This window comes from Narcine bancroftii, chromosome 5 (assembly GCF_036971445.1).
Source record: "Narcine bancroftii isolate sNarBan1 chromosome 5, sNarBan1.hap1, whole genome shotgun sequence".
Lineage (NCBI taxonomy): Eukaryota > Metazoa > Chordata > Chondrichthyes > Torpediniformes > Narcinidae > Narcine > Narcine bancroftii.
The window spans coordinates 139,091,973-139,119,365 of record NC_091473.1 but is presented as its reverse complement, the minus strand read 5'-3'; the positions used below and the strand labels follow the sequence as shown (position 1 = coordinate 139,119,365).

General features: G+C 41.9%; 1 protein-coding gene across 10 annotated transcripts in view; it reads right to left on the bottom strand.

Moving 5' to 3' along the window:
* The window catches only part of hfm1 (helicase for meiosis 1), a 197,843-nt gene that overhangs the window by 136,431 nt on the left and 34,019 nt on the right, over window positions 1-27,393 (bottom strand). For 6 of the 10 annotated variants that reach the window (XM_069939173.1, XM_069939172.1, XM_069939178.1 and 3 more), the window contains 8 exons: window positions 16,735-17,065; window positions 9,854-10,086; window positions 7,693-7,740; window positions 7,105-7,175; window positions 5,481-5,613; window positions 4,928-5,079; window positions 3,154-3,231; window positions 663-821 (listed from right to left, as the gene is read on the bottom strand). In XM_069939173.1, coding sequence (XP_069795274.1) covers window positions 663-821; window positions 3,154-3,231; window positions 4,928-5,079; window positions 5,481-5,613; window positions 7,105-7,175; window positions 7,693-7,740; window positions 9,854-10,086; window positions 16,735-17,065 — 1,205 coding nt within the window. Of the gene's footprint in view, window positions 1-662; window positions 822-3,153; window positions 3,232-4,927; window positions 5,109-5,480; window positions 5,614-7,104; window positions 7,176-7,692; window positions 7,741-9,853; window positions 10,087-16,734; window positions 17,066-18,338; window positions 18,394-18,645; window positions 18,841-27,393 lie in introns of those variants that run through there. The other 4 variants (XM_069939180.1, XM_069939181.1, XM_069939175.1 and 1 more) reach the window with 4 other exon arrangements.

Genomic DNA, 27,393 nt, shown 5'->3' with positions numbered 1-27,393 from the left:
TCAATCTCCTCCTTAAGCTCCCCCAATGATTGGGCCTCCACAGCTGTGGCAACAACTTCCACAAATCCACAACCCTCTGGCTAAAGAAATTTCTCCTAATTTCTGTTTTAAATGGATACCTTCTAATTCTAAGACTGTACCCTCTTGTCCTGGATTCCCCCACTAAGGGAAACATCTTATTTACATCCACTCTGTCTAATCATTTCAACATTCAAAATGTTTCCAAGAGACCCCCAAGTCCCTTTGCACATCTGAATTTTGAATTTTCTCCCCATCCAAATAATAATCTGCCTGCTTATTTCCTCTTCCAAAATGTACAACCATACTTTTCTCAACATTGTATCTCATCTGCCATTTCACTGCCCCCTCTCCTAAGCTGTTCAAGTCTCCCTGAAACCTTTCGGTTTCTTCAACTCTTCCTACTCCACCACCTATCTTGGTGTCATATGCAAACTTTGCCACAAAACCATTCAATCCATAATCTAAATCATCAATATACATTGTTAAAAGAAGCAGCCCCAAGACCGTCCCCTGCAAAACACCACTAGTAACCGGCAACCAAACAGAGCAGAATCCCTCTATTCCCATCCTTTGCTTTCTGCCTATCAGCCAATGCTCCACCCAATCTAATATTTTTCCTGTAATTCCATGAATAGACTTACATCTTCAACATTTGGAATTGTTGCAGAAACTGCAACAAATCTCAGTGTTTTATCCACAGGTTGACTAGATGAACGTGAGGCAGCCAAATGCACTGTTTTCATTCTGCTGACAACAACTTCAAGGGTTGCACCACGACTTTCATCTTTCACAACATGAGCCTACAATAGAAATGAAACACCTTGATTTTGTTTAAAATGCTATGCATATAAAATAGCCAGTTTGAGAAGATGAAAAAAAATTGCTAATCATGAAAGAAACTTTAAAGGGCAATAACTTGGAAATTCTACTTCAAGTTGCACTTTTTTTGTATGCAATGGAGTGCATAAGACACAGGACAGTCAGCCATGCAGAATGATGGGTGACAGCATGCAATTAATGTTCTGATATCACTTGCACAAAATTCTTCTGCAATAATGATACTCAGGATAGGTCTTCAGAATCAGAATTTATTCTCATGAAATTCTTGTTTTGCGGCAGCTTTACAGGTGCTATAAATCACGATTTAAAGAAAATATATATAATCATGGGTCCTCTACCGGCACCACCTACGGCTCCTAGAACGCTTCCACCAGCGTTGTCTCCGCTCCATCCTCAACATCCATTGGAGCGCTTACATCCCTAACATCGAAGTACTCGAGATGGCAGAGGTCGACAGCATCGAGTCCACGCTGCTGAAGATCCAGCTGCGCTGGATGGGTCACGTCTCCAGAATGGAGGACCATCGCCTTCCCAAGATCGTGTTATATGGCGAGCTCTCCACTGGCCACCGTGACAGAGGTGCACCAAAGAAAAGGTACAAGGACTGCCTAAAGAAATCTCTTGGTGCCTGCCACATTGACCACCGCCAGTGGGCTGATATCGCCTCAAACCGTGCATCTTGGCGCCTCACAGTTTGGCGGGCAGCAACCTCCTTTGAAGAAGACCGCAGAGCCTACCTCACTGACAAAAGGCAAAGGAGGAAAAACCCAACACCCAACCCCAACCAACCAATTTTCCCCTGCAACCGCTGCAATCGTGTCTGCCTGTCCCGCATCGGACTTGTCAGCCACAAACGAGCCTGCAGCTGACGTGGACTTTTTACCCCCTCCATAAATCTTCGTCCGCGAAGCCAAGCCAAAGAAAAGAGAAATCACGATTTAAAGAAAATATATTAGTATAAAAGACAAAACTGAGGTCGTGTTTGTAATTCATCGGCCTTTCAGAAATGTGATGACAGAGGGAAATAAGCTGCTTTGGACTGTTAGGAGTTCATCTTCAGGGTTCTGTATCATCTTCCTGATGGTAGCAGTGAGAAGAGGGCATGGCCTAGTGGTGAGGGTCCTTGATGATCGAGGCTGCTTTCTTGAGACACTGCCTCTTGTAGATGTCCTTAATGGAGGGAAGACTGATGCTTATGACGGCTCCTGTCCTGTGTATTGGTACATCCAGACTAGGTAGTGATGCAGCCAGTCAGAACCCTGAACTAAAGAGTTAGTTCAAGCAGACTGACATTTCCTGGAGTGCTGCCAGTAAATCTGACAATTTATCAATTTCCTGTTATGGACAGTCTCAAATGGTTTATATCATTGGCAAAATAACCTCAATCATCCAATCTCTGAGATTTCCCCGAGAATGTTCTGAAACCTTTTTGATGGGGATCATTGCTGTCAAAAGTCTGAGTTATTTTACATGATTGATAATCAGAGACAATAGCAACTGTTCAAATAGCCTTAAATTAACTTTTAAATTATAAAATAAGTAGAATATTGAGAAAATATTGCATGCATTTAGCTTTGAATGTGAGTTCTATGAAATGAAAAGGGTCATGAAACCTACCGGGAAAAGGTGAGATGTTCCAGTATCACATCTTATCTTAGCATATACCTGATTTACATGTTTCAGTGATCAAGATGAAAACCTAGTCAGCAGTTCCCCATGAAACTATCAACCAACACACAATCCAGCCCTAAGTATTCTTCCATTCTTGAAAAGTCAGTCATTAACCTGCACAGCATGGAAGGAGCTTAGCCGTGCCAACCAAGATGCGAACTGAGCTAGTCCCATTTGCTTGCATTTGCCCAATATCCCTCTAATATTTCCCATCTTGGCCCTCAGGTCCCCATGCATTTTTTTGAACTCTCATCTGAAATCTATCACTGTCTATCTGTGTCTCCACTTTCAGGGAAGTGTGTTCCTGAAACCCTAGGACTCCCTGTCAACCACATTCTTCAAAGCCCTCCCATTTACTGTGTCAATCTGCAAGGATTTAACTTTCCAAAATGCCACAGCTTGCATTTGTCCAAGTTAAATTCCATCTTCAATTCCTTGGTTCACTTCCCCAGTAGATCTAAATCCAATTGCAATCTTGGATAATGTCCTTACTGTTCACTATACCACTCCTTGGGGTGATTCCAGTGACTTGTGTGCAGCAATACTTTCCATGCCATAGCATTTTCAGCTTAATATCTTCTAAAGTTATAAAAAAAATCACTGTAAAATAGAAATCATCACCTCATCAATAAGAAAAAGCCGCACCAGCTGTACTAATGAATTATCTCTCCATTTTCTGGTCATTGTGTCCCATTTTTCCTGCGCAAAAGAAATTAGAAACTAGACAGAATGTGTCAAACAATTACATAAACTGCATTGTTACAACTCTTCATTGGAACGTTATAACATTCCCAAAATATACTCAACTTTATCAAATGAGTTTTGTGTTCAAGTTTATATATTGGGAATGTGCCTCATTCTGTGATTACTGGAATTAGAAAATTGTATTGGGAAAAAATATATTAACCTGGTATCCTATTACTTCTGTTGTAAACAGGAAGAAGAGGCTTTGAGCACAATTGCTAATAAAATGTTTGGATACAGACAATGTATCAAAAAGATTGGAAGGTTATCAATGTAATGCTTTATTTAAAAGTCATAATAGGGAGAAAGAAGATAATTAGGCTATTTAGTTGAATGTTGGTAGTTGATAACCTTCTCGAGATCATATATTGAATTGATACTCGCCGAGAATGTCAACAGTTCAGGAAGGACCCTCATGCCTCAGCCAAGTCTAGCAAATTGAAGCAAAGGTGAAGAAATAGCAATGTTTATAAAAATGCTTCAGATATCTTTCAAGGCAGTTAACAAGGCACCATCCATGAACATACAGATATAACAAAGGCATGCTGCTTTAGGAAGAATAATGTATGTTACAGCTTATGGTTAATGATGGGTGTTTAATAGGAAGGTTGCAAACATTGATATTTATCAGGGCTCAAATTTATAATTTGAACTTAATTATTTGAGTATAAATGAGGAAAAATTGAATAAAAAATAGCATATGAAATTCTAGATTTTAGAGCAAAGATTACAAAAGAATAGTGCAAAATCTACTTAAATCATTGATTACCAAATGGCTAGTATATGCCTAGTTTTAGGTGATCTTTTTACGTAAGTTGACTGCAAGGATGATATGGAGAGGCTTGAGTAACTAGTACACTTGATATCCAATAAAGGTTAATTTAGGTATTTAAAATTATGATTTTTAAAATTACTCTAAAAGAGAATTAATATACTTAAAAATTTTCAAGACAAGGAATGCCCAATCAGCAAATATTGTATCTATAACTTCTGTTAAAGCAAAAACACTGGAAACAGAAATAAAAGAGCATAAGAAAAATAAAATAAAATTTCTATTTATGGAAAAAAGAGAAAAATGGAGGGTTATACAGTAGGAAAATTCTAGACAGTTGTTTGAGCAGGTTATTATGTCGACATAACACTGAGGACTGAAGGGCCTGGACTGTAGATTTTATTTAAAAATGAATGTAATTGAATAGTCAGCTCCTAAAGAGAACCAACACACGCACAATGGATTGAATGGCTTCATTCTTTTCTGTAAGTTTCTTTAATCAATAATGACACTATTCTATTTTAAAAGATTTTTCCTTGTGTTATTTACTTTGAAAAATTATATTCTGTCATCTAGAAATGCCTTAAGCTATTCAATGAACAAACCTCAGCATGAAGGTATTGACCTTCATGCTGAGGAAAACGTTTTCATTATCAGAATTTCTATTTATTCTCATTGAGTTAATACTTCAAATAGTCTATAAAATCCAATGGGACATCTTGTTGTGATGAAAGAAGATAAATCATTCTATAATAAAGAATGCCAAGAAAATAAATATAAGGAAATATTCATTCAAGGAAACATTCTTATAAAAAGCTGCTTCGACTGAGTGATCATAACTTTTTACTTTATCTTTATTTCCTTATTGCAGAAACCTACAGGAGTAGTTATGATAATATGTGCATTTTGGATCTCAAAATAATCATCCATTTCTGTATCTCCAGTGAGCTCTTTGCAGATTAGTCCAATAGGTCCAAACTTTTCTTTCCAATCTTCGTAACGCTGGTTACACAAAGCTTTGATCGGAGCCACTAGGAAAATGAAATATTCCATCACATATCTTGAGGAAAAGTCATGGAACAAATTGGATAGGCATCTTTCAATTAATGATAAAGCACAATGATACATTGTACATCACAGTATTCAATTTGTAATTCAGATCAGAATTATTCTCTATAAATGCAAATTATTCCATCTCTTAAGAGCTGTTACTGTGGTTTGGCTGTACTTCGTCAACTGTATGTCTCACAATCACTTCTATGTACAATTCTATTGTGAATAAACCATTTTAGTGGAAATATGTCAGCTGAAAATACCACATGAACTATCTATTGATGGAAACACAGCATTGCTCTTTGCAAAATTATAATAGAAGCAAAGTGTTTTCCATTAGTATTTAAAAAATCAATTTCAACCTTTGTATCAAACTTACTGTATACAATTTTTATATTGGACCACGGGTTTGGAACTTCCATCAGTATTCTGACTATGGCGAGTTCAAATATCACGGTCTTTCCAGAACCAGTTGGGGAACAAATCACAAAATTCTTTTCATCATAAAGAAGCTAAAGAGAATCCAGAAACATTTAGACCTAGTTAATTAAATGTCTGAAAGCAAGACTATGTAACTTGTAAAACTTTTATTTGCATGTGCAGAATTGAGCAGCTTGTTCATTATTTTCAAAGGTCTAAACAAATAATTTGAAGACACGTTCAAATAAATAAGGATGGATAATAGCTAAAAGTCCTGCCAGTGAATTAAGAAAATTCTCCAAACGAATCAAGAAGCATGATACACAAGTAATATTTTCTAACACATCATGCCAAATTTGAACTGCAAATTTTTCCCTATTCTATTTGCCAGATTGTGTGTATGTAGCAATCAACAAAAAAAAGATGACACATTATAATTAAGAAAATACCGAAAGAATAATCCTGAACATAGCATGATGCACAAGATGAATCAGAAATTTCAATCTGATAAGAACATCCTTAAACTAACAAATGATGACATTTAATCATTCCATAGTTATTGGAAGTCATCTTCCAAATTCCAGATACCAGAATAATCCCCACACATAAGAAGGTAATAAATGTTACTGCACTACTTCAGAAAGGAGTTAGGCACATGTAGTGGGATTTCAGAGGTATATACAAGGTTAAGTGAATGGAAAACGGAATAAAATTTGGAAATAATTGGTATCATCCACTTTAGTAGATGATTGTAAAGACAATCATCTTTACAATCTGATTTTTATTGGTCAGAGATTGAAAGATGTTCAGAAAGGCCTGATGTTCTTGGACAGAAATCACTGAAAGTTAGTCAGTTGAAACAGCAAGCAATTCAGAAGACAGATCATGTGTTGGCCTTTACTACTGTACAAGGATGCCTTGCTCTAATTATATAGGACCTGAGAGATACTGCATCTAGAATATCATGTGGAGGTATAGTCTCCATTTCTAAAGAGAAGATATTCTTGAAATATAGGAAGTACAGCAATGGTTCAAAAACCAAGAGACTTTAAGCAGTCTGGGCTAATGTTTGAGTTTAGAAAGATCAGCATTGTCTTCAATGAAACATGAAAAAGTCTGAACAAACATTCATTTCAGAGATGAACATTTCTTCATGCAGAGTCATAGATCTTTGGAATTCCCAACTTTAAAAATCTTTGGAATTGCAGCCATTGAGAATACTGAGGATGGAGAGTAACAGACTTAATACTAAGGGAAGAGAGAGATATTGGGTTAATGTAAAAAAAATTGCACAGAGGAAAACGATCCACCATCATCTTATGAAATATGAAGCATGCATAAAGGCCAAATATCCTACTCATTCCTGCTAATTGTTTTCTTTGGAATTATAGCTTTCTAAATTATGTACATTTTGCAAAAATGCCTGCAAGTGATTATATTTTAAGACAATAATTCTGTCAAACCCTACTTGACTACTATTTATTTTTTGTTTGCAGTTCTTCCAAATATGGACATAAAATTTCAAAGAAGCTTTAATTTTGAAAAAAAAAGCTTTAGATAATGTTCTTAATTTGTGTACATACATCATCTAATAGTCTGGACTGTATGTAGTTGAAATAAGGAAATTCTTTGAAAATGCTTCTAAATTGTACTGCTTTGCACAAGTTAAGGATCAAGATAATACCATTTCAATTATTGTTAAACATTTTTAAACAAAATATTGTTAAACAAAATATTGTTAAACATTTAGTATTTGAACAGAGAACATACCGATGTTCTATTCTCCACATACAATCTACATCAGCAAGCAAAATTTTTTAAAATCATGTTAACATGTGCTGCTCTTGCCATCTAGTGGCAATATTTCAATCAAAATGCAGAAAAGCTTGCATAGCCAACACCAAATACAGTTTTAAGATTTTAATATGCCACTTTAAAAGATATTCCATTTTTTATTTAAAGACTGTTTTCACCTTAATACAATGTGTACAATGCAAAGCTTCTTGATGAGATTATGTGTGCATTACTGCAAAAGATGTTTTAAAAACAAAGGAAAAAAAGCAAAGCATTCTGTACTTTCTATCCAGAGTTAAATTAATGAATATTATAAGAAATTGATCCCTTTCATTTGGTTATTAACTATAAATATCTCACAAATATTCAAAGGATACGAATTTCAGTAACCGCCCTCAAAGTTCCCGAGCACTTGCCAGTTGCATCTACAAGAGAAAAAATAAATGTTTGAACAATCAAAGAACACTGGATCATATTTCGATTATTGTTTTGTCATGAGTATTTTTGCAAAATATATTTGCATTTTTGTCCAAATTGTTTCTTGTTCTTCCCTACATTTTCTTGAAAAAGCTGGTGTAATTGTTTAAAAAAAATATTTTCATGTGTGGTCAAAGTGTTTGTAATTTACCAAGTCCTACCCTTTTACTTGAATTATCTATCAAAAAGTTATTCAATTGTTACAGCATACCAACAGAGTCTAATATCGTGCTCAGGTGATATCTTTTCAGCAAGAATTTCCAAAAATATTTATTGAAGTCCTATCTTGAGCTGATTGACTTTTCTTCCATCACATGATAATATTGAGAATAAATCTCATCTTTTCACCTAACCAAACTAGAAATTTGGACTAATATCGCATTACAAGATACATTAATTGGAAGTATTATATTGTATCTTAGTAATTTACTGTATCAAATGTACATTAATAATATTCTAATTAAAATTTAATGGCACAAGATTTTGTTTAATATCAACATAGCAGATTCATATACTCTATCACCAATCACCATAACTGCATTCCAACAAATTGATTGCATGTCAAGTGTTTGGAGGCTTATTTAATAGAATTGAATGTACAATGTCAATCCACTTTTTCCTGTTAACATGTATTTGCTTTGTGAGCTCTAACCTGAGTACGAATCTAAACACTGCCAAAGGTAATGTGCCAATAATAGTTGTCTTCAATTTTATGCATTCGAATAATATTAAGATTAAACCACTGAAATAATGGTCACCAATATTTGTTGTGGTCTATTTCACTAAATTTTGAGAACCTAACATATTAAATTAAATGTAAACATTTATGTTTGATATCTTCACCATGAATTCATGGAACAATGTTGCCCCAATCACTTTCCTGCCTTCTCATTAGCAAGTTCAGCCTTTCACTCCAAGCTTCCAAAGCGACATTTTGCTCCATTGCCAGCCCTCTCTCTGTTGTTTTGTGTTCACAAAGTGACAATGCTTGGTACTGCCTGGCACTTACTTCTTCAATTAGTACTGCATTAGAAAGAATTAACACCATAGCATATACTGCTGATACCAGGAAAATAAATCATACAAAAGACTAGTGTCTAAAACTGCATGTAGCTGATTTTAGGCACAAAAAGGAAAATTGGATGTGAAGAGCATCTCTTCTCTCAACAACTATACCATGACATTCAAGTAAGCTTAGGAATGGCTCCAGAAAGCCAGGAAATTTTCTTCCAATGACCCTAGGAAGATCAAGAGTAAAGGGGTCATGTTCCTTGGCCATTGCCAAAATTGAAGGGTGAAGATCCAGTAATGAGCACTTACTTTCTATTTTTCAGGGAACCCCTTAAGCAGAAGAAGTACTTCTGATCTTCGAATGATTAGCATTCTTTGAAAAACTGCACTAAATATTAATGAATTTTATTGGGCTGGAATATGTTATCCAGCACAGAAAACTAGTTATCTTTGATGAAACTGTAGTCAAAAAATAAATGAAGATGACAGGTAGAATTCTGTTAAGAGGGAAATCCAACCCCAGATGTTAATGTTGAAAGCAGAAAAAATGAAAGGGGACAATGTCGTTAAAAAAATACTAAATTAAACAATAAAATATGGAATTATATCAACCTAAATAATGTTAAGGCATTACACAAAAATGATGGAGGAACTCAGCAATTCATGGAAAGTAATACACTGTTGACATTTTGGGCCAAATCCATCCTTCAGGTCTGTTGAAAAATCAGCCAGATGTCCATCTGAGAAGATATGGAGCTGAGGTAAGGTGGGGAGGGGGGAGGGAATTTTCAGCAGACCTGAAGGAGGTTTTAGGCCTAAAACATTGGCTATTATTTTCCATGGGTGCTACATGATCTGCTGAGTTACTCCAGCACTTCTGTGTGCTGAACTAGTTCCCCAACATCTGCAGTCTTCTTGTTTACCTCTAAATAAAGTTGTTTTCCCTCCAGTGCTAGCCATGTTTAATAATCATCACATCGTGCTGTTAGACTCCTTTCTATAATTTACTGTGAACAGTCTAATCAATTATATTTCTTATTGTAATATTACCTTTAACATGAAATGATTGTGGCATCATAGGAAGTGCATGTGCTTTTATCACATACTGAGTGCCATTCCGTTGCTTCGGTCTGATGGTGTCTGTTATACCATATCCACTGTGCTTATCAACAAAATTTCCAAGTTCATGCTTTTCCTCATGTAAAAGGGACTTCTCAAGAACAGGCGGACAGTTAACAATTGTATTATTTATTGCTTTCATTGGTGATGATATTTTAAATAATCTGCAGGAAGAGTAATACAGATTTAGAACTGCTGGATATTTAAGACTTCAGGAACATTATTTTCATTTAGCGACCAAATGCAGTTAAATTATTTATAAAGCTTGTTAAAATACTAGCAAAATATTTTCAAATATTTTTCAGGCTTTAGATGTGTAATTGAGAAAGAGAGCACTTCAAATATTAATCTATATCCTTGATATTTTCTCAGAGCAGGATAAAAGCTTGGAGGGAAGGTGCCAGGACTTGTGTGGGGTTTGGGTTTATGAATGTGAGTTTTGGACTGGAAATCAGGAACAGAGTATTTCCAGTACATCCTGCAGGAATTAATCTCAAGGCTACTTTTCAAAGAAATATTTTTCATTGGTTGTACAAATTGAAGTGTTGTACCCCCTATAAGAATGGGAAAGTTGGGCAGAGTGAACACCAGTTAAGTCTGATATTCTGGGATTGAGAAGCAGTTGTGAGTGGATAGCCACTGGCAACAAATGGGCATTGTGGCATTTGTGGTGTGAGTTTGCATGATTGCAATTGAGCTGGGACATCATAAGATACTCAAGCCTTACATAAGTAATATAGTAAAGTGAATGAATTTGACAACAGGAAGAAACATGTGGCTCCTGAGATAAATATTTCTGTCCCATTCCACCAGCAAGAAATCCAATAAAATGACTTATGAAGATCATTGGAACAGATCAAAAATACATAATTTGATTCCCATTATAAAATTATAAATTCATTCATTTTTAACTTCAATTTTAGCTTCTTAGATTAGCTTCATGAAAACTACCCAAGTAAACTCATCAATCTGTAATTATACTCTACTTACACCTCCACATGGCCCTGCCTCAAAGCAGTTGCGCTTGTAAGGAAAAGCTGATATTCAGAGGTATCCTATAGAAACAAAATAGTAATTCTGATTCCAATGGATCTTGCCAGATAAAAAATGAAGTTATGGAGCTTTTGAAACCCTGTGGTTTCAACATGTTGTTGGGGACTACCAACCCTAACCCTAACCCTAAAAATTAAATTTTGAACCAATTCTGTTTACCCTGTAATTGCCCCAGTAATTACAAAGACCAAGACTGAGGGAAGCGATAGGCTTTATTATACATAAGACTTGAGCTGGCCCAGATCCAACCTAGGGAAGTGCAGGGAAAGGAGAGGTGCTCGACCTTTATGGCCTGGGCCATAGGGGAGGCGTCCAGGGGAGCATGTCATCAGGCGTGGGCCAGCCCATGCCTTTACCAGCCAATGAGTACATACAATCCATACTATTACATTCACCCCCTCTTTTAAACAGAACCCCCCCCCCCCCCCCACCTTTCAAACTAAGTAGAGGTTGAGCTGAACCTGCGACTTCCTCCTTCTGCAGGACCAATGGGGGGCAGCTGTTTCCGTGCTCTGCTGTTCAGGAGGGGAAGCGGTCACGGGGGGGCAGGGGACGGAATAGTCTGGGTCAGGGTGATGATTGAAGGCTCCCAGGAGGAAGGGGGGGTTAGATGTCTCCCAGAGAACCGACTCCTGGAGAGGAGAGCCAGGTGGTTCGGCCTCCAGTATTGCGCTCCCGTGTGGGGTGGTCTCTCCGTGGTATGGTCAGTGGCAGGCAGGCCCTCGCCAGGTCTTGTATAGGCATTGTGGTGTCCTCGTGGCACCTCACAAAAGCATATTGAGGCTTGGCATGTATGAGGTGTACCACTTACACCAGTGGATCTGTCTTATGGCCCTTCGCGTGTCTCCATAGCAGGACCGGCCCTGGGGTTGCCAGCCAAGGTGGAATGGAGGAACCATTCACCGATCTCCTATGGAAAGCAAACAAGCGTTCATGCGGGGTGGTGTTAGTTGTGGTGCACAGGAGTGATTGGATGGTGTGGAGCACTTCAGGCAAAACGTCCTGCTAATGGGACACCAGAATGTTTTTGGACCTAAGGGCCAGGAGCACCGCCTTCCAGATGGTGGCATTCTCCCTTTCCACCTGGCCATTACCCCTGGGGTTATAGCTGGTGGTCCTGCTGGCGGCTATGCCTCTGGTTAGGAAATACTGTCACAGTTCCTCACTCATGAACGAGGACCCCCGATCGCTGTGGATATAATCGGGGTACCCGAACATGGTGAAGATGCTACGCGGCGCCTTGATTACCATCACCAAGGTCATATCCGGGCAGCGAATAGCAAAGGGGAACATGAAGAACTTGTCCACCACCGTCAGGAAGTAGGCATTCCTATTTGAAGTGGGTAGGGGCCCCTTAAAATGGACACTGAACCATTCAAAAAGGCGTGTGGCCTTAATGAGGTGTGCCTTTTCGGGTTGGTAGAACTGCGGCTTACATTCAGCACAGATCTGGCAGCATCTAGTCATGGACCGGATGCCCTCAACGGAGTACACATGGTTCCGAGTCTGATGAAATGGTATAACCTTGTGTCTCTGGGGTGGCACAGACTGTCGTGGAGGGTCTCGAGGCGATTAAGATGTGCACTGGCACACGTCTCCCAGGATAGGCTGCCTGGGGGATCGTTGACTTTACCTGGTCAGCACAAAATATCATAATTATAGGTGGAGAGCTCAATCCTCCACCTAAGAATCTTGTAATTCTTGATTTTATCCCACTGTTTAGTATTAAACATGAAGGCCTCGGCCCTCTGGTCTGTCAGCAAGGTAAACCGTTTACCAGCCAGGTAATTACTTGGGCCTCCTTCTCGACCGAGGAGTGACGTACCTCAGGACAGTGCAGGGTGCAGGAGAAGAAAGCTACTGGCCTGCCTGCCTGGTTAAGAGTGGTGGCCAGTGTGAAATCAGAGGCATCGCTCTCCACCTGAAACGGGATGAACTCGTCTACAACATGCATCATGGCTTTTGCAATGTCTCCTTGGATCTGGAAGAATGCAGTTTCGGCTTCCGCCGATAACGGAAAAGTTGTGGACTTAATCAGGGGGCGGGCTTCATCGGCGTAATTGGGCACACATTGTGCATAATAGGAAAACAGCCCCAAGCACCTCTTCAGCGCCTTTAGGGTGTTTGGGACTGGGAGCTCCATAAGAGGTCGCATGCGGTCGGGTTCCAGGGCAATGACACCATGTGCCATGACGCATCCGAGGAGGGCCAAGCGGTCTGTGTTGAACATCCACTAGTCCTTATTGTACGTCAAGTTGAGAGACTTGGCCATATGTAATAACTTTGCGAGGTTCGCGCAGTGGTCCTGCTGATCATGGCCGCAGATGGTGACATTATTGAGATATGGGAACATCGTTGTCAGCTTGAGCTCATCTCCCATCCAATCCATAACCCTCTGAAAAGCAGAGACACCATTAGTAACACCGAAAGCCGTCGGCCTCAAAGCCCGTGTAGAGCCATTCGCTCAGGTGAAGGGGAAGTTGATGATAAGCCAACTTGAGGTCAATGGTCGAAAAGACTGTATTGTGCTACCTTGTTGACCAAGTCGGCTATCCAGGGTGGAGGGTACACAACCAACTGGGTGAACTGGTTGATGGTTTGATGATAGTCAGTCACCATCTGGGGCTTGCCTGCCCTTCTAACCACAAGGACCTGTGCCCTCCAGGGGCTGGAGCTAGGGGCGATGATCTCCCTCCGCCAAGAGTCGCTGAACCTCGTCCCAGATGAACAGTATATCCTCAGTGCTGTAGCACCTGCTCTTGGTGGCAATCGGGGCTGAGGTTCGCGAATAGTGATGGAGGGGCCACCCAGGTGGTGAGGCTGCAGGTCGGTGCCGGATGCTGGGTGCTTGATTGAAGGTGGGATCCATAAGCTGTGGGTTGCAATCGGTGAGTGGCAGTTGGGGGCCCCTGAATGCCATCGTCACACTCCTGAACTGACTCTGGAAGTCAAGGCCCAGGAGGATCGGCGCACAGAGCTGGGGCATGACCAACAACAGAAAGTCATTATAGTATTTCGCCCCCCCCCCCCCACCATCAGAGACACCACACAGTACCCCCGGATACAAGCTCGCTGGTCTTTTGCCACCATTAATACTGATCCAATGGGTATCGAGAGTCTACGGGCCACCTTGGGGTGGATAAAACTTTCCATACTGCCACTATCAAAGAGGCAGTTTGATTTGTGCCCATTCACCTCAATCTGGATTATGGAGTTTGTGATCAGGTGAGGGCTGGCTTGGCTCAAGGTAATCAATGCCAGGATGGGCACGTTGTCTTCGTCGTTGGTGGGTAGGCCCAATGTCCAAGATGGCGGCCTCCATGTTGACCCTGCTGCCAACGTCATTGGAGGAGGAGGAAGTGGTGTCATCAGGGGTGGAAGTGATGTCATAGATGAGAGCTACTGCTACGTAGAAGATGGGGGTGGGAGCGAGTAGAATGGCACCCTCCTTATCGCGCACGCAGCCAGCACCAGACGCTCCTTGGCCATACATGCCATGCTGCTTTGGGATGGGGCTCTGGATCTGCAGACTCATTGATAGTGGCCCTTTTTCCTGCAGCCTGAGCAGGTAGCTTCTTTCACGGGGCAGAGACGTCATGGATGTCTTGCCTGCCCACAGAAGTCACATCTCGTCCCTGATGCCGACTCCCAGTATGGTGTCCCTCGCAGTGGTGCATACTGGATAGGCCCGCTTCTGCCCGCAATCGACTCCACGTGGCGTTGGGCCAAGTCTAAAGTCCTGGCCAGTTGGATTTCCCATTTCAATGGCAGTTGATCCTCCTCAAGGAGACGTTATCGGATATAGACTGACCTCAACCCCTACACGCAAGTGTCCCGGACCAGGTCTTCCACGCACTGGGCCGCCAGCATAAGGACCGTGGGGTTTCCCAGTCTTTTCCCAGTGTGATCAGGGCTCGGACAAACTCTTCTATCGACTCAACAGGCTGCTGTTTTCTAGATCCCAGGAGGTAACGGGAGTAGTCCTCATTGATTTTGGGCTTGTATAGCACCCGTAGCTCAGCCATTGCCTCTGTGTAGGTCATGCAGCTTCTGATGGCCTGGAAAGCCCTCTGGCCGACTCTTGCCTATAGGACTTTCAGCCTCTTCTCATCCAAGTTGACTACTCCAGCAGCGGCCTCCAGAAAGTTGTTGAAACAATTGATCCACTGTTCAAAGAGTTCTGATTCACCCGGAACTTTGGGATCCACCTCTAGCCGATTGGGGCACAGCAACTTCTCATTACTGAAGATGTTAAAATTTTATGTAAAATAAATTGTTGGGCACTACCAGTTTCCCCAATAATTACAAAGACTGAGGGTAACAATATTTTTATTGTACATAAGACTTGAGCTGGCCCGGATCCAAGCTAGGGAAGGGAGAGGTGGATCGACCATCATGGCCTGGGCCACAGTGGAGGAGACCGGGAGAATGTGTCATCAGGGGGCGGGCCAACCCGTGCCTTTACCGGCCAATGAGTACATACCATTACACGTGTCAGGTTTCAACATGTGTGAAATGTATAATGGCCTTTCAACATTGTAAAGTGAAAACAATTACAAGGGTGGCTCAGGAACTAAGGCTCAACACACCACTCTTCATATGATTGGTGCAGTTTAGTGGTGAGGGGTTAGATAACAGGTTGAAGGCCTTCCTGGAAACCATAACCTCGCCATAAACAACTTTATATTCTTATCCAAATGGATTATATTGCAACCCCACTGACTAATGTAAATGGCTATTATTTATATAAGGACCAAGAAGACTAAACCTAGTTCTAAATGTTTAAAGTTCCATTGATCAATTCCATCGCCCTGTGGTGATACTTCATCAAAGCAGACATCTGGAGATTTTGATGGTGAGCCATATTTTATCAGAGGCAATACCAAAGCTGATTCTATTCTTTCCACAAATAACCACAGTAGCATTTCAAGCAAGAGTCACCAGTAAATCAATCTTACCCCAAAATAAAACACAACAATTACAGTCCTCTAAGTGCTTCACCTGTTGAATTAAATTTGCTCCACAGACCTGTGATTGCACCTTGGAGATTTAAGATTTGTATGGCGTAGAAGTAAAATATTAATTGACAGCCAATAGGCTGAAGGGGTGGAATGATTTATTGAAAATGTTTTTACTCAGCAAATGCTACATTGAAATTGTGATACAATTAGTTCACTGTGACCAATGAGTAAAGGCACTATTACAACCATTACATGAATAAATCTAAAAAATTTCTCAAAATAAACAGGATTATTTTCTCAGCAAAATTTTGTTGATGGGAGATGCAAATTGTGTTATTGCATTAATTTTAGTCATTTACTTCCATGAACTGTATAAGGATGATTGATGGGAAAATGAATCACTAATTTGAATTCTGATTTACTTTATGCTGCTCAAAGTAAAAAAAGCCCGCTTAGTGGAAATGAACAGAATTGGACACATAACTGACTTTATCACTATTTACCCTATTTGTTATGTCAGTGAAATCAATGGAAAGGAAAAAGAGGTGGCATGTGAAGCAGGGAGATGCTCCAATCCTACCAATTAGAAAAGCTAAAATTAAGCATCTATCCCCTTAATTTTATAGATACCCAAAGTATCTATTTGGGTATTCCCTCAAATTAAGCTTCCTTGATGGTGCTTATTGACACAAACTTCCAAAAACTTTTTTGGAAATTCAATTCCAGAAGGAAACAGAAATTGTCAAGTCTTGTTTCAAAACAACAGTGTGTCCTGCATAATACAAATGAGATGATTACCTTTTTCGGAACAAAGAATTATTACTTTCATCTTTCTCTTCAGGTTTATGATGTGAAGTACTAAGAAAATTTAAATGATCAAATGTATCTTCCTTCTGATGTCTGCCATGACCTTTACTGTTGTCATTAAACAGCATGGTTGAAGGAATAGAATTGTCATTTCTGAATCTAAACTCAGATTGATCTTTTAGGAAGTTATTTAACCCTATTTCAAATGTTTTATGCTTGATTGGGGTATGCATATATTGGGAATCAAAAACCATTTGTGTCTGGCAATCATTTTCAGTTTTCTTCTTTAAAGGTGGCACAAATTTCTTTGATGGTTTGATCCCTGTAAAGATAAAGCAAAAAGATAGATATAAACTGAAAAAAAAAATTAATCAGGATCAACAAGATTTCATAGATTAAAAATTAGAACTTTTTTTATGGGTTTATGGGTTTGACATGAATAAAATTACTTTCCTTTTAATCAATATGTAACAACAACCAACAACATTAGCAATTGACACACTTTTTCCACATTGTTACTTTACCCAGGCTGAAATCCAGATTTCAACTGATGGTTTTAGAATGGTTGAGAATAAAAGCAATGCTCGTTACAACCTTTTATATCTGACATTAAAAGTTGAAAGGAGAGGACACAAGAACTAGATTAAGTGATAATTATACTGTAAGATTTTGTGTTTTCTCTTTGCCAGAAGTTCAACAAAAAAAAACTTTATGAAATTGCATTTTTTTTTAAATCAGACAAACTTTGATTTGTTTCATTTCAACTGAGTGTTCATGCTCAAGCTTCATTAAAATTCATTGTTAATTATTTACAAGTTAACATGAAGTTCCACGAGGATGTCTCAACAGGCCCTTTCAAGCAAGGAAACTGCTCTTCTGTTAAGGTGGAGCTTCTTCAGCCTTTCACCTAAAGACTTACCTCTCCGAATGCGCCATGGCCAGTCCCGAGACACCAACTCCAACCCTTCTCAGTGAAGGATAATCCGCTGAGCTCTGCACTCTGCTGCCTGACCTGAATGTACAGCTGCTGCAAGCGGCTGGTTAGGGATGGGCTGATGATGCCATCAGCCCGTGACCCATCTTCCAACTCATCCCTCTCTCTCCATGACCCCCTCAAACTAGGGGTAGGTGGGTGGGAGCCATCAGGGCAGCGGTGGCTGGCGGGAGCTGTCGGGGCAGGGGGGCCTGAGGGAGGATGTCAGGGCAGCGGGGAACAGCAGGAGCCATCGGCGGGGGCTGTCAGGGCAGCAGGGGCCATCAGGGCAGTGGGGGCCGGCAGGGGCCATCAGGGCGGTGTGGGCCGGTGGTGGGGGGGGAATGTATCAGGGCAGCGTGGCCGGCAGAAGTCGTCAGGGCAGGGGTGGCCAGTGGGGATTGTCAGGAGGTGGCCGGTGCGGACTTCAGGGCCACTCTCTGTGGCTCAAAACACAGCAGAACAATGGCCGTTCTTCCCCACCCACAATCCCTCACGCAACTGGAACTGTTCTGGGAAACACAGAACGATTCCAGCTGTATGGAGGATTATGGGTAAAGAAGACAGCCATTGCTTTGCTGTATATTTATGATGGGTCGCACTACAGCACCAGTTGCCCCACCTCCATCGGATCCAGGGGGGGCACCATGAGGTACCGCTCAATATGAATGTGATGCTGGAGCAGCCTTTTAAGGCTCCTGTCTGAAAGGTAAGTTTGAAGTTTTTGATCCGCTCTTGTAGCTGGTCTCCAGGCAGAGGCCTGACATGAAATGGCTTAGAGGCAGCTGTTGCAATTCCAAAAGCCATTCCCATAATGGCTTGGCTGTGCATTGTCTCATGTCCTAGCAGGTTGAAGCCATGTGTAAATTGGAGGAACAACATCTTATATTCTGTCTTGACAGTGCAGACTTCCTAACTGTGGCCGCTACCTTGGCCTCCAACACAACCTCAAACGCCTCCTGACCTCCACACTTGGCTCCATGGATACATCAAGCTTCAGGATACTGTATGCTTGCTAATGTTGGCACATTGTTTGCTTTCAGTTCATGAGGGTGATTACAGAGTTGAGCAGGTTGGAGTTTAGTAGAATTACAGATGTTCTGAATAAAACATTTGAGATTCTGAGAAGGCTTGACAAGGTGGATGCTAAGAGATCATTTCCACTTCTAATGGAATCTGGAACTTGAGGTCATTGTTTCAAAATAAAGGCATGTTTATTTAAGATGGCAAAAGGATGAATTTCTTCTCTCAAGAGGTCCATCAATTGTGCACCTTCAAGAATTGTGGAAATCATTTTCAATTTTCAAGGTCAAGGTGATTTTTAGAGCTTTTCATGGGTTGTAAAATATAATCAGGAAAGTGAAGGTAAGGTCAAGATCATATCAGCTTTAATTTTACTGGGTGATGGAGCAGGCTTAAGGAACTATATGGCCTATTCCTGCTCCTATTTCATGCTCTGATGTTCTTTCACTGTGCCAAAGACAGCGAAGCATTCCACACACTCTTTCAGTAAAACCTAGGGAACATTGGCAAGTAACATTCTCGCCAGACAAGTGTCAATTACAATTATAAGGGATCTATGGCATTAGCTTTGAAGAGTCTACCACAATAAACATCCTGGGGATCTTCACCAATGACCAGAGCAGCCAGTTTATAATCCAAGAACAAATCAGAGGTTAAGCATCCTGTAACAACTGCCTCCTTAAAGCCTCTGCTATATTTGGAAGGCATAGGTTATGCCCAGATGAGTAGAGCCTTAACAATTAAGAAGCTCAATGCCCATATAGGATCCTAAACATTAATTCTGTTAACCACCAGCATACTGTGCATGCCCTGTGCTCTGGCTACAAAATGCATTACCGTGACCTGAGCTGACAACTTCCATGAACTTCCCAAATATGTGACCTCTATTACGAAAAAGGACAAGGAAGAAGACTAACTGCAAGTTTACCTCCAAGTGGAGTGGATATAGAGTATATGGATTTCAGTAAGGTGCTGTGGCGGTGGCGGCGGCAGCAGCGGCGGTAGTGTCAAGTGTTCCGCACGGGGGCGAGAGGCGGGCCATCACCATGGTTGCGACGGTGGGTTGCCCCTTCCGGGTTCGGCGTCTCCGTGACGTCAGGCGTTGCCGTGCAGGGGAGCCCTCGCTCTCATTGGACGAGAGCTCTGGGGAAGAAGAGTTTGAATGGGAAAGCGGCGATTGGGCTTCACACGAGGCACTGTGTTTGCTGGCGGCCATTTTAGACCTACAGACTGCAGCAAAGTGGCCCTTTTTAAGGCACTTCTGGCACCTGGCTTTTCTTGCTGGGCACTGGGATCTGCTGTGCTTGTCCCTCCCGCAGAAATAACATTTCGGGTTCGCACGGGGCAGGGTAGCAGCAGCCAACAGGCCGTCAGGGGTAGGGTAGAAGGGCACTCTACTCACATCAGAATGTGGGGTCCAGTCCCTAGAGAGCTCGGTGGACTTTAAGGCTGCATCCTCCATTGTGATTGCAATCCGGGCCACGTCCTCTAGTTTTTCTACCCCTTGTTCGAGCAAGCGCAGCCTCACTTCATTCGATCGGAGCCCGGCCACATAGGCATCCCGGACGAGATCATTTGTGATCTCGGCAGCAGTTTTGTCCACACAGTTACAGTCCTTGCCCAATGTCTTTAATACTTGTAAATATGCCCTGCTGGACTCACCGGGCTGTTGCTTCCTCGACGCAAGCACGAGCCGGGCATGAACTCTGTTCACCGGTTGATCATACAGTCCTTTCAGTACCTTTATGGCTGCGGTGTAAGTGGTCTCATCCTGGATGTTCTCGTAGACTCTCAAGGACACCATAGACAGCAATGCTGTTAGACGCTGGTTATCCTCCTCCACCTCAATGAATCTCAGGAAGTTTTCAAAGTTCAGCAGCCAGAACTTAAAGGCTTTGAAGGCTGTAGCTGACTGTGGGTCGATATCAAGTTTTTCTGGCCGAGTTAAACGCTCCATCCCTTTCAAAAAAAATTCTTTTGCTAATAAAATTGTAGAGCTCGTCGAAAGAACCAAAGACTTGTTGATCCAAACCAAGGCTTTTATTAGCAAAAGACCGGAGCTCTTCACAGGTGGCCGACCAGTCCGGAATAATCCGACCTGGCTAGGGACACAACCCTTTAAGGCCCAGACAATAGGAGTGGCTTAGCTCTCAGCCAATCGCTGTAAGCACAGTCTAGATACAGTAACTATATACACTATGTACATTGGTGATAGACCTGTACTATCACAGCGTCCTTTTGCTGATTGTATTTTATCAGGATCCAGAGACTTTAACCTAGTTGTCTTCTAAATTTTGCTGAAAAGCTGTGTTAACTTTTCAAATGACAAATAGAGCAAAATTAGGCATCCACTTCAATATGGTGCAAGATAGAAAGACCCATGACTGCAAAACTAGATCCAGCCCCAACAAATGTTATCAAGTTTACAGATGACACAACAATAGTTGGCCTCATTAGCAACAACGATAAGTCGCAATACAGAGAAGAGTGAAATGGTGCGAGAAATAACAGCCTGAGACTCAACGTGAACAAGACAAAGAAGATGATTGTAGACTTCAGAACCAGGAACAACCACTCTCCACCAGACATGAAAAGCTTGCTAGTGGAAAGTGAACTGTACCATGTTCCTCAGAATCCATTAATTTGTCAGGAAGACATACAGTGACTGCACTTTGTTAGAAGGCTGAGTAAGCAAGGCTATCGGCCACCATTCTGTCAGTTTCTGCAAGAGCCCTATTGACAGTGTCCTGGCTTGCTGCTTCACAGTGTGATACAGTTGCTGTCAAACATGGATTGGAGGTCAATACACAGGGCCCTAAAGATGGCAGAGAGGATTACTGGGGTTTTGCTTACCCCCCCACCCCCCCCCCCACCCCAATCGATGTGATTTACTATGATTATTGTTAAAAGGAATGTTTGAAAATCAGAGAGGACCCCAACCATCCCACACAAAGCATCTTCCAGCTACTTCTACTGGGAAACAGATACAGAAGTATTAGAGCCAGACCACCAGCCTAAGCTTCTTGCCACAGGCAGTGAGACTACTAAAACAATTCTCCATGATTCTAGTATATACTTATTTATTTTACTCTATGTACATATATAGTATTTTAATGTATCATTTGTATGTCATGCCTGTTTATGTGTTTGCATGGTTCTGCATCGTGGACTGGAAAACAATACCTTGTCAGGTGGTACTAGTACAATCAGATGACATAAACTTGAACTTGAACAAAACAATCAGGCCTTTCAACACAGATATTATTGTAAACTTTAAATCTGGGCATGCACAGAGGTGTTTTCACCCAAGAATTAGAACATATAAAAATAAAACTGCCTGTAAAGATTTATGCGTAGGACATAATTTACATTTATTCATGCAAAAGTTTTGGAGGAGGCTAGAGCTTTACAGTACTCTATGTGCAATTTACTATTCAATTTAAAAATTCAAAATGGTGCTGGAAACCCCAAACTGGTCTCTATGGCATATATTTATTGTACTTTTATAAAAAAAGTATTTTTGGAATAGCCTTCCTGATAAAACTAGGTTAGTCATGATCAAATTTATTCCATCGATCCATTCTAATTTTCTTTGATTTTCCTTGATCTCAGAAATGTAACCTAAACTGCTGTGTTTGTCATTGAATCTTGAGGTCATGGAATCCACTGATCATATGGTAATTAAGCAAGTGCCATGAATTTAGGATGCTGTTTGAAAAATGATTGTCTGATTGACAATACAAGGGCCATGATTCAGCTATCAAGTGACAGATTGTCAGTGAGGACATGTTGAACCTAGGAAAAGTGCTGTGTTCCCTCCAGAAAGTATAAATATGACTAGCCTTCTTAAGATTAATTTGAAAGTAAAGCCTGCCATCTTATATACATTGACCCTAAATACAATAAAATAACAAGTTTGTATTGTCCCAAAAATGAGAGCAAAATATATATTTGACTTTGTCTCAAATTTGATGGCACTTCATGGAAATGTTATGCTTAATGTTTACTTTATGGGAACAAAATCTGAATTTAGCCTTCATACATAATGCACAATAAAGAGCCATTTTCCAACCACTTGGGGCCACTGCAAGAACATCGAATATCATTCTGAGAGTAGACTTTGGTTACATGAAACTGCACTAGTGTTTTTCTAAAAATTAGAAAAATTAAAATTCAGAAATGAGTGAAGATCTTGATCATATTGGTTGAAAAAATTGTAGGTAGAGCAGACAAAATAATGACAGAGATGAAATTTCAGCTGTTAAATTTCAGAAATAAAATCTAAAAGATGTGATAAATGATGGACATATTGCAAAAGTCATAAATCTGAAAAGGTACACAATTGAAATGCATAATAACTATTTCAAATGTAGACAGAAATCAGGAAATAAAAATCTAATCCTTTTGTCTGAAGATCAAGTGTTATATTAACAGGTCTCAAAGCAAAATACTAGAAATTTCTTTGTGATACTCTGATAAACCCAATGTTTATTTGTAATATTTTCAGATTTTGATTTTGAAGATCAAATAAGTTGATAACATTATAACAAATTGGGTGATATAGAAGCAAAGCAGAGATCGAGGGATTCAGCAGATCAGGCAGCTTTTATGAAGAGAAATGGACATTCATCATTTTGGGCTGGTACCCTTTTTTGAGATTCTATAAAGGATCCCATCTGAAATGTTGGCTGTGTATTTCTGTTCATGGATACAGCCTGTCCTGTTGAATCCTTCTGGTTATTCCTTGTTTGTTCAAGTTTCCAGCATCTACAAATTCTTGTTTTTCTCTGAGTAATAAAGAAATTAGCTCATTGCAATTCAAAAAACTGAAAAGTACTTTTTGGTTCATTCAATTTTTCAGCTTGCATTAACTGAAAAACCCCATCCTGTCTGTGCCAACTATTAGTAATCTCATTAATATTTACCAGTACTCCTGCAACATATTTTCTCTCAGTTGCCCATCAACTCTTGATTCTTTTGCTATTAACTTTCCATAAGGGGAAATTTACGATAGTCAATTTATCTAAAACTATTTTTGGGAACATGAAAGAAACAGGATAATCCAATGGAAACTCCAGGTCAACATTGAGAACATTTTGACAAGTTGTGATAAAAGAATAACATTTTATTAATATATAGCGGTAGCTACTAAGGGAAGTGAAGTAAGAAGACTACACACTGTAAGTCGCTTGCACTTCCAACAGTTTATTTTTGAAAACCCCGTGCTGCGCCTTATAAGGTGCCCTTTAAGTCCCACCCACACACAGGCGGTGACATCACGACACAGCCGAGTGTGTGTGCGCGGCCCATTTGAACACAGGAGAAGATGTGCCCAGCAGCACTATCTTGACGCGACTGTTCCGTTGCCGTGGCCATAACAGTGCCTCGATGTGCACCACCACACAACGCCCCTGCCTAGAACAGGCTCTAGCATTCCATTACCCCTGAGCACAGTGGGGCTGGACCTTTGTGAGGTCGTCCCTGGCACTTGGGTTGCGCTGGCACGACCAGCTGGCTGAGATCAAAATGTGCTGTGAATAGTTCCTCTCTACCTGCCCGTGCTGCGTAGGACTTTGTACGGGCCCTCATAGGGTCGTTGGGGGGGTGGGGGGGGTTTAATGTGGTCCGCGGCAGAAAACTAAATCTGTGGTTAATAAGTCCTGAGGAATGGATGTGGGCTGGTGCCCATGGTGTGATGGTGGGGGGGGTGAGGTGGAGGGAGAGAAGGAGGCTAACCTGTCCTGTAGTTTCTTTAACGCTGCTCTCCCCTTGGCGTCTGGGTCTTGGGACAGTGGGAAGAATTCACCTGGCAGGATTAATAGGGTGCCGTATATCAATTCCTCGGAGGAGGCATGCAGGTTCTCTTTGGGTGGAATTCGGATGCCCAGGAAGACCCAGGAGAGCTCATCCACTCAGCTGGGGTCAGTTAAAAGGGCTATGAGAGCTGATTTCAGGTGCCGGTAGAAGCGTTCGATAAGGCCATTGGATTGTGGGTAGTATATGGCAGTGTGGTGCAGCTTAATGCCCAGAAGAGTTGCTAGCTGTCTCCACAGTACCAATGTAAACTGTGCCCCTCTGTCAGTGATAATATGAGCTGCATCCCAAACCTCACAATCCAAATGCATGAGCAGTGCCCAAGTGAAGGAATCAGTGGAAGTGTCTTTTAATGGGATGGCTTCTGGCCATCTTATGGTGCAGTCTACCACCATTAGCAAGTACCAGGCATCTCGGGAAACAGGTGGCGGGCCCACGATGTCAACATGTATAGGCTCAATCGCCTTTTCGGAGGGTTGCACTGATGGACAGGAGTCTTGACTTGGAGGTCTGACACTGGGTGCAATTGCAGGCCAGTTGGGTAACTTGCTTCCTCAGGCTGTGCCATATGAACCTCTCTGCCACCACGCGGGTTGTGGTCTTTAAGGATGGATGGGCAAGGTCGTGGACAGCATGAAAAACTTGGCACCTCCATTGTTGTGGTATGACTGGCCACGGTGAACCAGTGGAAACATCACACAGCAGTATGTCGGAGCTGTCCGGCAGGCTGATGTCCTCAAAGTGGAGGCCAGTGATGGCTGTGTGGAAAGCCTGTGTTTCTGCGTCCTCTTTTTGGGTTTGCACCATTTGGAAGTAGTCCAGCCAAGGGGACAAGGTTTGGATGGTGGGTTGAGAGAGGGTGTCAGCCACAATATTGACCTTACCGGACAGGTGTCAGATGGTGGTGGTGAACTCCAATATGTACATTAGGTGGTGTTGCTGGCACACTGACCAGGGATCCTTGACCATAGAGAAGGCGTACGTGAGGGACTTGTGGTCAGTTAAAAACTGTGAACAGCCTGCCCTCCAGAAAATAGTGGAAATGTCAAATGGCAAAATAGAATTCAAGGAGCTCCCTGTCAAACATACTGTACTTAAGCTGTGGGGGCATAGATGGTGACTGAAAAAGGCTAACGGCCCCCACTGACCTTCAATAGACTGTTTAAGGATTCCCCCAATGGATGTTGCTGATGCGCCAACAGTGAGGGCCATGGGCACATATAATCTAGGGTGCACCAGCAAGGTGGCATTGGCCAGGGCATTTTTATTTGTGGTAAAAGCCACGTTAGCCTCCTTTGTCCAAGCTAGGATCTTGCATTTGGCCAACATCATGGCGAACAGGGGGCACATGATGCGCGCTGCCCCTGGGATGAAACGGTTGTAGAAATTAACCATCCCGGTGAATTCCTAGAGGCCTCTGAGGGAGTTAGGGTGGGCGATCTGGTGTATGTCTATGACTTTTTCCGTTGGTGGTGTTGCTCCTTTTGAAGTGATAGTGTGGCCTAAGAATTGCATGGATTCTTTCCCGAATTAGCACTTTGCCAAGTTGACCATGAAGCTGAAGTCAGACAGGCATGTATAGAGTCTGTGGAGATGATCTTTGTGCACTTCGTGGTCCTTGCTGGCAATGAGTATGTCATGCAGGTAGATGGACACAAAGTCCAAGTCTCTGCCCACCACATCCATCAAACGGTGGAAGGTTTGCGCCACACCCTTGAGGCCAAATGGCATGTGGAGGAATTCAAAAAGTCCAAATTGGTTGATGATGGCTGTCTTTCCGGGTAGACAGGAATCTGACGACAGCCATACTAGATCAATATTTGAGGAACCTTTGTGCCGTGCAGGTTGGCCGTGTATATGTGGGACTGGGTAGACGTTCAGCGTGGTGGAGTCATTTAGGTGGCAGTAATCTCCGCAGGGCCACCACCCACCTGAAGACTTGGAGACCATGTGAAGTGGGGATGCCCACGGACTGTTGGACCTGTGGATTATGCCCAATTCTTGCATCCAAGAAAATTGTTCTTTGGCCAATTGCAGATAATCTGGAGGAAGCCTTCTGATTTTGGCATGGAGCAGGGGGCCTTGGGTCAAGATGTGGGCATAGTTGAGATACACTGAGGCCTGAGGATGGTTAGGAATTCGTCCAGAATGAAACTGTACTCATCTTTTGTGGTGCTCACCTTGGCAACGCTTGCGTTGCAAGCATTGGTTGCTTTAAGTTGGATGGTTTGGAAGGTCTGGCCATGGACCAGGCGTTTAGCCTTCATGTCCATGAGCAGGTTGTGCATTCATAGAAAGTCTGCACCAAGGAGTGATGTGTCCACAGGGGCTACTGTGAAATTCCACAGGAAATTTTCTCTGTTGAGTAGTATTTGGACGTTGCACATGCCAAAGGTCTTGATGGCGGTGCTGTTTGCCGCCCGATGGGTGGGACCTCGTGGGCACATTCATGTCTCCAGGGCAGTTGAGGGGATAAAACGGAGTTCTGCATCCGTGTCGACCGGGAGCCACTGCCCACTAGCTTTGTCGGTGGCATGCAATAGGCTATTGGTGTGGCCAGCCATCACAGCCATTAGCGGCAGGTGGCATGGGCGTTTTCCGAAAATGAACAGGGCTGCCAGCATCTTCGCGCTTGTGCCCCCTAGTGTTGGTGATAAAAATAGCAGCTAGTGTTTGGTGCCTCTGCTGGTTTGCTGGGGCATGGTTGTGCTCAGTTCGGGTGGGCTCAGATCTGCTGACCTGGATGGGGATGGGTCAACTGGTTTATGGCGGACCCTATTCGTGTTCCATACGCCACAGAACGTCTGTTCTGGCTGCGACTTTATATGCGTCTGAGAAAT